General features: G+C 38.4%; 1 protein-coding gene across 1 annotated transcript in view; it reads left to right on the plus strand.

The window, feature by feature from the left end:
- The window catches only part of LOC126284015 (cell division control protein 45 homolog), a 138,117-nt gene that overhangs the window by 59,552 nt on the left and 66,356 nt on the right, over window positions 1-12,209 (plus strand). Inside the window, exon 7 of the mRNA XM_049982560.1 lies at window positions 5,558-5,749. Coding sequence (XP_049838517.1) covers window positions 5,558-5,749 — 192 coding nt within the window. The remainder of the gene's footprint in view (window positions 1-5,557; window positions 5,750-12,209) is intronic.

Raw genomic sequence — 12,209 nt, forward strand, 5'->3', positions numbered from 1 at the left:
AAAAGATAAAAAAAGTTAGTCATTGCAAACATGATTTACTGTCAGTTGCCACAATACACAATAGCACATTACAAACTACGCACATTCAGTGACATCAGAAGTCTCCCAAGAATCCACAGTAACGTGACAAGATGCTAGATGGCAGTCCATTCTTGGAGAACGAAGCATGAAGAGAGACAACAGTGTGTGTTGAGCAGCACTTTAGGATGGATGTTACCTGACTTGAACAGCACTCTTATGTAGAGATTGCAGTTCAACGTGGAAGGAATGTGCTACAATGTCATGAGGAGCTTGTGGAAATGGTAGGGAATGCTGCTCTAGTGCCCTGAACGTTTGCCCAGTAGGTAGGGGTATTCAGGCATGGCAGAGATGCAACGGCTAACCTATACTGATACGGGTGGCCTATCGGTGTGCGTATGGGCTGTACTCACACCCAGATCACCCAATGCATGGAGAACAACAAAAGGTGGATGCTGTAGGAATTACAGTGACATACAGGTATTGAGAAGACCACAATCTGCAGGATTTTACACAATGAGCTACACATGTGTAAAGTTGCTGCAAAGTGGATGTGTCATGCACTAAGTGAAGTGGAAAAGTGCACAACAAACACCTTTGCTATTATTTCTGCTGCTACTTCTGTGACTGGTATGGCCTCCGCCCATCTTGTAAATGTGTCTACTGCCATGGGCAAATGTCTGTAATTCTCTGAGGGTGGAAGTGGACCCACTGAGTTGAGGTGTACTTGAGTGAACCTTGCTGGTAATCCAGCAAAACCTCTGACCTCTGCATGAATGTGTTGCCTCACTTTGCAATTCTGACATTGAAGACATCAGTGATCTCAATTCCTGGCATACTTTTTAATTGAAGGGCATCACAAACTGTGAGATTAGCAACTTGATAGTGGTGTTCGCCACTGGGTGTGATAGGCTGTGGACAGTGTCAAATGCCACTTCGCGGAATTGCTGCCTGCCTATGTAGGGCAGTGGGCTTTGTCATGAGGTGTTGCACCATATCTTGACCTTGCTTCCTGGTATGTCTGTTTGCTCCATTTGCAATCCTGTCTCACAAATCGTGCTGCTCTTGACCAGACACTTGTGCTGTGGTGAGGTTTTTGTAATATAAGATTCTGACTAAACTGCATACCCAGGAAAAATAATCGGTGTGTAGTGTCGGGGAAGCCTGCATACTCAGTTTGCTAGACAAACAATCAAACAAGTCATATTAATGAGTTTTATCACAAAAAGAAAATTACAATACTTAACCTTTGCAATTACACAGATGGGTCACAAGCTGAAGGCGAAATACAAAATAATATTCTTCAGTATACACAATACCAAGTCCATGCTAAATAAAGAGTACAAGCGAAGTGACTAACATTGATGCTGCTATTGATGTCACTAATCTTGAAACTGCTATCGCAATGGGGCATCATCAGTCGGTCATGACACTTACGTCTTCACATAGGGGCCGCTGCTGTCGAGTTGTCATCCTGGAGGGAGGTCTGGTCAGCATGTGATTGACTGACTTCTTCTCGTGGCCTACTCTCCTTGTCATTCCTGACTGGCGTGCCGGTGATTGACTTTACAACATAACACCATGGCTATGTTCTCTGTGCCTCTAATGTGCCTTATGTCCATGGTGAACTGACTGATGAACTCTATGTGCCAGAATTGCCATGATGAATATTTATTGCTGATGTTGCTGAAGGACAGTATGATGGATTTATGCTACATGAAAAGTGTCACTGGCCAGGCTTCAATGTAAGGGCGAAAATGTCTCTCACTCTCATATATCACTAACAACTTACTGTAGGCATTCCATTTTGTCCGTCTGCCCTGTAGCTTTCTCAGAAGAAGAACCTCAGAGGCTGTCAGTGTCCATTAACTTCCTATTGTAGTGCTCCTCCAGTCACAATCTGGTTGGCAACAGCATCCAAAAGTGTATAAAGGGCAAGGTGGGCAAGCAACACTACATCTACGAGGCTGTTTTGTAATTGGCTGAAAGCATTGCTCGTTTCCAGGCTCTATAATATAAGAATGCGCTTGGTGCTCTTAGCTCACAAGCGCATCCATTAGTGGTGCCCAAGAGGCAGCTGTTACCGGCGACGGACAGCGGTTAATGTGTACCATATCTAAAAACCGTCAAGTTGCTTATAGTCCATTGGCTTTGCTTTAGTCCATTGCCTATGACAGACTATACAAAATGGCTTTCTTTTCAAGCAAATGTTGGATCCCACCAGCTGAAACTTTATGACCTAGGAAAGCTACCTCACTTTCAGGTATGACACACGTGTATTTATTTAGTACCATGCCATAACGACACAACCACTGGTGTACTTCATGTATGTGTGTCATTAACTTGTGTGTCAGCTGAGAATATTAATATATCATGTGGATATGCGAAGAATAATGGAAAGCCTTTTATTACTTTGTCATTGAATCTCTGCCAGGCCTGAGCTGTATTTTAAGACCAAATGACATAAACAAAAACTCAAAACAGGCCAAAAGGTGTAATCACTGCTGCCTTTGCCATCTCAGTATGCACTACTGGGATCTGGTTGTAAGCTTTCTGAAAATCCAACACTGAGAAAACGTTTGTGCCCGCCACAGCATGGGCAAATTCTTGGATATTAAGTATTGGGTGTTTATTTGGAACCGTTCTAGCATTCTGTAATCTATGCATGAGTGCCATGTGCTTTCGTCCTTGTGCACCAGGTGTTACAGGGATGCCCAAGGGTTATTTGACCTTTGTATAACACCAGCACAGATCATCTCTCCGAGTATTGCCTTGGTCTTAACCAACCACTACAGAGCTATTCTACAGACGTTTTGTGCAACCAGCAAGCTTTGGAGTCTTGCATATATAGTGCGCAGTACTGTGTTTAATGCTGTGTGGCTGCAGCAATTCTTACTGCATGGACTGTTTTCTTGAATTATTGATTTGACTCTTATTATGTTGTCCACAGAACCTCTCTGGATTCCCTGCTTATAAGGCAGGCATTTGCCAAGAATATGGTCAGTGCAAAGTGCAACAGGAAATCAGCACCTAATATAGGTTGCATGATGTCTGCTACCACTAAACTCCACGTGTATTGAGTAGAAAAACCAACGTCTGTTGTCAGCTCTTTGTGACAACACGTGCTGATGCTGGAGTTGTTTACAGCTAACAGCTGTAAGAGTTCATGCACCATCGTCTGAACTGTGCTTGTGATTGGAAGGACGCTGACCTCTGAGATGGTATCTATTAAAAACCGTAACCTCAAAATCTTATCAACCACATGCATCTGATGCTGTGCCATGCTGTGACTCATCAGAATAGAAACGAGCATGCCATGGTGGGCCTCACCCTCATTGTGTATCCATGTGTGCACAACTGTGATATGACTCTTCTTACGTCAGTGGCACAGTTTGTGAGTGCCGCAGTCCTTGGTGCCTAATTCAGACTGCTGTAGCCATTTGGATACCCACACGGCATCATGCAAATTGTAACTCAGGGACCAAACCGTCCGTGATACCACAGAATTATTAGTGTTAGCTTGACCTTGACTGTGCTGTAATGGCTGTAGGTTGAATTCATGCGACAATCATGTCCTCTTATCGAAGTCTGTCCATAACTCCGAGATCTGTAACTGCATGGCAACCTTTCCAACCATGGTCTGTAACTCTTGGGGTCCTCAGAGATGTTTGATGATTGACACAATTTAGCCCATATTTGTCTAGGAACTCCACTGCATGTTTCTTGCCTTGTGCTGTGACATGTACTTGTCATTGCTACGAATGCCACAGTAGGAGATTCCAATGTGGCATATGCGCTATCAGCTGCTTGGAGCAACTTAGATAATGATTGTCACTCATTATTAATGTCAACTGCACTTGTGGCAGAAGCTGTCGGTTGGTAGATTCGTTATGCTAACATCCATTATCATGCGCAAATGCCTCTAAAACTCCTCTGGATTTCTGTCTCCGTATTTCTCATGCTAAAGGTCTTGCGGAAGCCTCCGCTCCTGTAACTTCATGCAGCATGTGATTAACGGTCTTTAGTGCGAGGTATGCTTGGTGGTGAGGTGGTTGTAGAATTTCGTCGGAAGCTATTGTTGTTGCTCACTGGTCCAAGTTGCTAATTGCCAATATAAATTTTTAATGGTCTTCTGTGACCCGTTGTTGTGTAAAAATGTTCTCTAAGATCGCAAACAGTATGTCTGATTGTGTGAGCGTAAATGGTGGTACTTACAATTGTAGACGCGACCCAGTTGACGCTAACGAACAATTGAGGGTGTACTCTTGCAGTGTTGCTGTGACTGTTGGAGCTTGTGGTCTCATTGTGCCTATCTTGCTGTCTCAGTGTCAAAAGTTCTAAAACTTCAATCTCTTGTTGCAGCTGCCAGATCTTGTCACCAGTGGTTTGTAAAAAAACAATTTGCACTTTATATGTTTAATGAATGTAATGCAAGAAATGTTTTTGTGACTTCAACTGTATGAATTTTTGGGGTCATGAATTACGTAGACCAGAAATGAAAACCACATATGTTTTACAACATTTATTTTCTCAATCACAATCAGAAGTAACAGTTATAAATTAGCAAAGAATAAAAGTGTTACTCCAAAATCCACAAAGCTTGCAAGGAGTAAATGGTGCACTTCCCTGGTCGATTTCTGTTCTCAAAGTTTTGAGGATGTTTCTGTAATGTTTGTGTTGCTTGCTAGTAGCAGCTCCAGGTTATTTGATGTCTTCAGCATACATGAGAGCACAACAGTCGTTGCCGTTATATCATTATTCTCCAGTATAAGTATGCTGCGCCATGGTCCCGTGATATGAGTCAAGAGTTCCACTTGTTCCCCTCCTCAAACTTAACATCAGTTATTTCATGCTATGCATAAATAATGACAGTCAAAGTAGGTTAATAATGGTAAGAATAGCCAACAGAAATGTACAACAACTGTAACAGGAGGCCTAAATTAAGAAAACAAGAGTTTTCTCATAATGAGAGGAAAAGAAAAGAGATTTTGCCTCTCATTCTCCTCATATGGAATCGTTCTTGTTGGGTGAGTTGTGGGTGATCAACCCATACTGCTGCCCTCTCCTGTCCACTATCCCGTCAGCGATTTTCTTCTGTATCCTTTGAAGAATGAACATCTGATTCATGTAAATAGTGTTACTGTTATCTGTTTTATTGGCTGTCCTCAAAGTTTTGCTTCCTGCAGGTAATTACCAACTAGTCCATGGGTCAGTATGTGAAGTTGATATTTTTCTGAGTGAAATTTTCTTTAATATGCAGTTATTTATGTTCAGTAGCAGTAAGAAACACAAACCTGCAGTTCCTTGTGTGTTCAAAATGTGTCGAGTTATAAATGACATCAAACTTTTACTTGTATGACTGATCACTGTTAAAAAATCTAATAAATGCATCAAAATTGATTATTTCTTTAAAGAAAGTTATTTGTTTTGAGAAAAAATCACATCATTTATTGTTAGCTTTCCAAAAAGAATTAAACAAAAATAAAAAATAAAGGTTATATCCATATTCTATAATTAATGCAACTTTCAATTTTTGTAGGTGGTGCATTGTTGGTGTGACAGAACAACTGCTTATGGGTAAAATTGAAAATCAGCAATATGTATTGGAGACAGGAAATCTGCAAAACCATGTTGCCAGACTGAGTCAGCACCAAAATATGCCAGATGATGATTTTGGTAATGATGAGATCCAAAGGCTTTGTCCAAAACTGAAAATCACATACACCAAAGAGTATCCTTTTTGATGTTGTTTAAAATAATCACAACTTACTCATTGAAACCTAGAGCAAATAGAACAGGTGTGTCACAATTCTCTCTCTCTCTCTCTCTCTCTCTCTCTCTCTCTCTCTCTCTCTCTCTCTCTCTCTCACACACACACACACACACACACACACACACACACATTCACACACACACACTAAAACCCCTCAAAGTAGGAATAAAATAATTTTCAAATTTCATACTTACTACCTAATTTTTATTGTTTTAATACAGCCCTATGCAGTCATATTGCTTCTTATGTTACTTCACGAGATGGGTGGACTGCATTCTACTGCTTGAATTTATAAATACAAATTGCTAAAACTAGCTTGAAGTCAGAAAGGGCAATAGACAAATCAAGAGATAAGGAATAGTAATAACTAAATTATAAGCATAAATTCAACAGAAATTAGCTGCAATCAAGGAAAAGATAAGAAGTAGCAAGTGTCAAAGGGCTGCTAGATAACCTAAAAAATCGGGGAATGTCAAAGAGAGTAGGAGATTAAATAATTAATCTTTCCTCATTTATTTCTGAGAAAGTCTCCATAGTTGAGACATAAATCCTAACCACAAGATTAGCAGTTCATGCAAAATATTAATGACATTCTTCCCACACCTTACTCATCAACTGAACAGGGAAGAGGAAAAATGATCGTGTTACCAGGAAGTACCCTATCCCACATACTGTAAAGTGACTTGCAAAATATCATTTAAATGTTGATGAATTTTAATTGTTTAAGCTTAATGCAAACATTACTTTAAAAATATGGGGATTGGACTCTCATATGATGGAAAATAATTGTCCTAAAAAAGTTTAGTGTACTACTGAACACATCATATTTGATAGAAAAGCAAATAGTTCTGGAAAACTGTAATATAGCAGGCAGATGACACTAGAAACATTATGTAAGTGGTAAATTTAATATTTTTTCATGGCTCAGTGTGCAAGCAACAAATGAATAAATGATGGATAAATTTATGTCAGACTTAACAATGAAGTAATATACGTTTCATTTTGGCAGCTGTTTGTACTTTTCCGTGCAGGACTTTATTACATGACTTTCGTGAAAAGAATAGGTGGAATATTTGGAGGAGGAAATGGGTATGCGGAAGTTTAATTAGCAGTAGTTAAAGTAAATAGAGAGACTTTTGGTGAATTGACTATCAGGCTATAACAATAGTGTTGGTGAATGCTGTAACAGATGTTGACATTGTTCTGAATGGAAAAATGAATAATAGTGAGTTAATTTGAGCACAACGGTATTGACACTATTATTTCCACTAAAAAATGCTAACAACATCCTATGAGTTTTATGTGTAAGTCACATCGTGATTCGTATAAAATAACAAGGAAATTTGGGAAATGGTAAAAATAATTGAGACTATTTGATAGATATTTATTAGTCTAGCATGAGTGGATTGGGATGAGGCGCATAAGGAAGACATATTTATTGACAAATACAACTTTGGTGGAAGCAGTAGGAAAGAAGGGAGTTGTTTAGAGGTCTGTGATATGTTTCAGCTTCATTCTGAACACTCTCACGAAAGAAAAAATGTACTTGAAACACATTGAGATACTTGGAAAAGTACCGTCTGGATTACCCATAATATTTAAAAGAGTTATACTGAACCAGATATGTTTATGGATTCATTTCATAACCTAGACTTGGTACAGTGCCCTTGAAAGATGTAGAAGACGGGAACATACAAGGAACTGAAATATTGCTAAATTAAGACAATGAAACAGTGTGAAAACTCTCCTCTAGTGATCATTTTGGCAAATAAACTTGTAGAAGAAGGAATTTTAAGCATTTTAAATGTGGCTCCAAGAAGGATGTTAATAATAAGGTAAAACAATGGAAAGTCCAGGATGAAATAACGACAATATGGGAAGGGTTGATAGCTGCTCCCCACATATGGGACATACTGAGTCGCAGACTGGCACAACAGAAATGAATGCTAGAAATATCTTCCTGACAAAGTTCTACTTCAAAAGAAGGAATTTATCTGTAAGCTAAAAATATTACTTGTGCTCTTTTTCATAGTGCCCATCGGTACTCAATGCCTCTTTTTTGTAGTGAGTAGGTGTCTATCTTTTTCATGTTGTAGTTGTTAGATTAAGTACTATAAATAATACAGAATGCAAGAAGTTGATTGGAAAATCTGCACTAAAATGAGAAATATTGGCAAATTTGCTGTGTTATTCAGTAACAAGAACCAGTTTGAGTCTGGGGCTACTGTTTGGACTATATTACAGTATTGAGAATTGTTTTTACTGACAGAACTACCAACTTTACTAACACAATTTATGGGCTATAAGATACACTTTTTTTCAAAACATTGCCTCCACAGTTGAGATGTGTCTCATACTCGAAATTAATAAAAATATATCCAGTGTTTGATTTAAAATTCGCACAAGTCTTGAAAATGGCCATATATTTGATGCCACAGGAAACCTATCTATCTGCAACATTGGATTCAACTGGCAGCAGCAGTGCGCTGATATGACATACATGAGTTACAAGGATTTACAAGCTTGCTAATGCTGTATCCCTTCCATCCCACCATCACAAAACCCAACACTGTCCAGCCTGTAAAGTGTCATTGCAGTCTACAGTGCCAGTGAGCCCGAATTGAAAATGATTTGTGTTATCAGTAACATTACAGTATTTTTGTTGGTAGTGGTTTTGTAATGGAAAAAATAAAAGGTATTCATATGGTGTGAACTATAAATTCAAAGTAACAGCATATGCAGAAGAACAGGGAAACAGAGCTGATGAGCGACATTTTGGTTCTTCACCAACAGAAAAAATACCTTTCGCGATTGGCGAGCCAGTAGAGATGACCCGGGGGGGGGGGGGGGGGACTAGATACGCAAATAGAGGATTGAAAAAACTAGGTGATGGCATATTGAAATGAATTCAAGGACACTGTCAAAATGGCATTGAAATTAATACAAAAATGATTCAAATACACACAATGGAAAATCCAGGATGGAATATGACAATGTCAAATACACACTCATAACCTAGTGCTACAGTGGAGATTAACAGACTTTAAAAGTGAAGTTGTTTGGTGCTAAAGGTTTATGAAGCATCATGGACTAAGCATGTGAATCAAAACCAAAATATCTCAGAAAATGCCACAAGAGTATATAGAGAAAATATTATCCTTCCATTCTATTATTATTCAACATTGAAAGAAAAGCAGTGTGAAACTAAACAAAATAGCAAATTTTGATGAAACTTCTTGAAATTTGATGTCTGAGTAACAGAACTGTTGCCATGAAAGGCGCTAAAACTGTAAATATAAAAGCAAGTGAACATGAAAAAATGCACTACACTTTTGTCCTTTTATGTTGTGCTAACAGTACTAAACTTAACCCAATGATCATTTTCAAGTGCAATACAATGTGAAAACCTTCTGAAATACTGCCATGTTGTGTTTTTCATGTACATGATGAAGGATGAATGGACAAGGCTGGTATGAAATTATGGATTAATAGAGTGTGGGAGAAGGAGGAAATGTGTTTTATTGAAGCACTGTTCTGTTGTGCTAGATCAATTTAGTAGTCATTTGAACAATTCTGTGAAAGAGAAATTGAGACAGGGAAATACAGAGCTTGCTGTAATTCTAGGAGGGTTTACTTCTCAATTGCAACCTCTTGATGTCTCAATTAATAAACCATTTAAAGTGTCTATGAGAGAGGAATGGAACAAATGGATATGGATGAAACCCAAGATGAATTCACACTGAAGGGAGCTCTAAAACGCCTTTTGATAAACCAGTTGTGGTCTAGAGTAAGAGAAGACTTTATTGTTAAATCTTTCATAAATAACACTCTCGGTGGCAGTGAAGACCACCTTATGTATGAAGAGGATAATGATGGTGAGGAAGAGGAAGAAGGACAAGGAGAAGTAGAAAGTTCACGTGAAAATTTTCAGGAATTTTGAAGATCAGTTTGGTTTATAAACTAAGATTTTTTTAGTCTATCTTCACAATCCAATAGCAAAAATAGTATTTTAAAAAAAATTGCATAAAAATTAAGGTGCTTCTTATAGTTCATAATTGACAAAATATATGCACTGTGTACAAAAATTATGTAAAAGAAATCGAAGAATGAAGGAAATTAATCTGCATCATGATTAAATAGAAAGTCAATAAATACAGTAAAGCCTCATTTTTATGTCCCCGCATTTTACATTTTCCCACGTCTTACATTCATTGTCCCAACAGAACTCCTATTCTTTCAATACAATTCTTTCTCATGATTAATGATTCCGTGTCACAACATTTCTCACATTTTATGTTTTCTTTGATGTTATCACAACCTTTGATATTGTTTTTCATACAGATTCCTGCAAAAATTGCATCATATTCATGCTGAAAGTCAGCCTTGGATCAAAGAAGAAAACACAGAGTACATGTAGATTTATTGTTCATGTAAAGTAGCATTAGTACAGTAAGTGAGATTCCACTGTCAGCGTGTTGGGTCACAGCAGCCTGTGTTGTAGGTTTGCAGTGTTTGGTGGGAAACTATGCTGAGTCACTGCTTAATGATAATCACGTCCTGATCCTAGTGACTCTAGTAGCAAACTTCCTTCTGCCCAATGCATTGTATTACAACAGCTTTAATTTAATTTCATAGTTGTATACACAGATCAACAACACTTTTGAAGGTAGCCGTCTATATAGTGGGATTTCTCGAATCATTGTTACCTCTGTGTGAAATACGCTAATCCATACTAGGCCCCCAGCCTTAGGCTGGTACGACCTGATGTAATGTAAACATTCTTCCCCAAGATGCTCCATAACATGATAGCAATTTTCACCCTCCTTATCACACAGGATGTTCCTGAACTGAGTGACCTTGTCAGAAACAAGCTGTAGATTTCATGTCTACTCTCTGTTTACAAAGACTGCCAGATTGAGTGTTTTCACCAGTATTTTGTTAAAAGTATTATTTGCCATAATTTTATGTTGATTATCAATAATACATCTCACATCAGAACATGAATATCTTTGTAAAGTGGTTTCACAAAATACTTTTGCCTCTGTATTTTATTTTTGCCATTGGACATGATCAGAACAAAGAAGGAAACCTGTGCATGCATTTGTGTGTGTGTGTGTGTGTGTGTGTGTGTGTGTGTGTGTGTGTGTGTGTGTGTGTGTAGCTAGTCACTGCTTTTATGATTGATGCTTTGTATGCTGTGCAGAGACAAGTAGAGCTAATTACTGTTAGAAAGAAACAAAAACAATTACTTCAAATTTTTTAAACAGGCAAAATTTAAATTGTTTTAGTTTCGTATTTTGAACAATATAGAATGACAGTAAGAGTAATTTATTGATTTTTCACTTGTTGTGTTTAGTATGCTTACCTGTATTTTACACTTTCCTGCATTGTACAAATTGTTGAGTCAGTCTGCTGAAAAGTATAAAAAGGGGTTTTACTGCACTGTAATACAAATTAGGTCAGGTTTTTACATCCTCCAAGATTTGGTTACTACTGTGCCTCAGTGATTATAACTCTGAAATTCCCAATGAAGAATCAAAAGTTGAGTAGTTTGCTATAATGACTCATGAGATGTTGAGAAGTCACAAATCGAAGTCACAAATCACATTCCGGCCTTGAGAGTGTTTTTTCAGAAGTGGGTAGTCAACCTCAGCGTATCCAAAAGAGAGTGGGTGGTGGTATGTTGTCACAGTGTGCTGCTGCTGCTGCTGCTGCTGCTGCTGCTGCTGCTGCTGTTGTTGTTTTCATCAGTCCAAAGACTTGGTTGATGCAGTTGTCTCCATACTGGTCTGTCCTGTGCCAGTCTATTCATCTGCATCAACCAAGTCTTTGGACTGAAGAAAACAACAACAACAACAACAACAGCAGCAGCAGCAGCAGCAGCAACACACTGTGACCTCATACCACCACCCACTCTCTTTTGGATACGCTGAGGTTGACTACCCACTTCTGGAAAAAAAACTCTCAAGGCTGGAATGTGATTTGTGACTTCGATTTGTGACTTCTCAACATCTCATGAGTCATTATAGCAAACTACTCAACTTTTGATTCTTCATTGGGAATTAGGCTACTGCAATCTACATCCTTTTGAATCTGTATTCGTCCTTTGGTCTCCATGTACAGTTTTCATTCGCTACTTTCTCCCCATTGCCAGATTGACAATGCCTTGATGCCTCATTACACGTCCTGTCAACTGATTTCTTTTAGTCAATTTGTGCCATAAAGATTTTTGTCCCCAGTTCTATTCAGTACCGCCCCATTAGTTACTCAATCTTCAGAGGTAAACTTACAGAATTGGAAAATATTCTATTCTCTTTTTGTCTGAACTACTTATTGCATACATTTCACTTCCATAAAAGGCTACTCTCCAGACAATTCCTTCAAAAGACTTCCTAACACTTAAATCTGTATTAGATGT

The sequence above is a fragment of the Schistocerca gregaria genome, chromosome 8, assembly GCF_023897955.1.
Source record: "Schistocerca gregaria isolate iqSchGreg1 chromosome 8, iqSchGreg1.2, whole genome shotgun sequence".
NCBI lineage: Eukaryota > Metazoa > Arthropoda > Insecta > Orthoptera > Acrididae > Schistocerca > Schistocerca gregaria.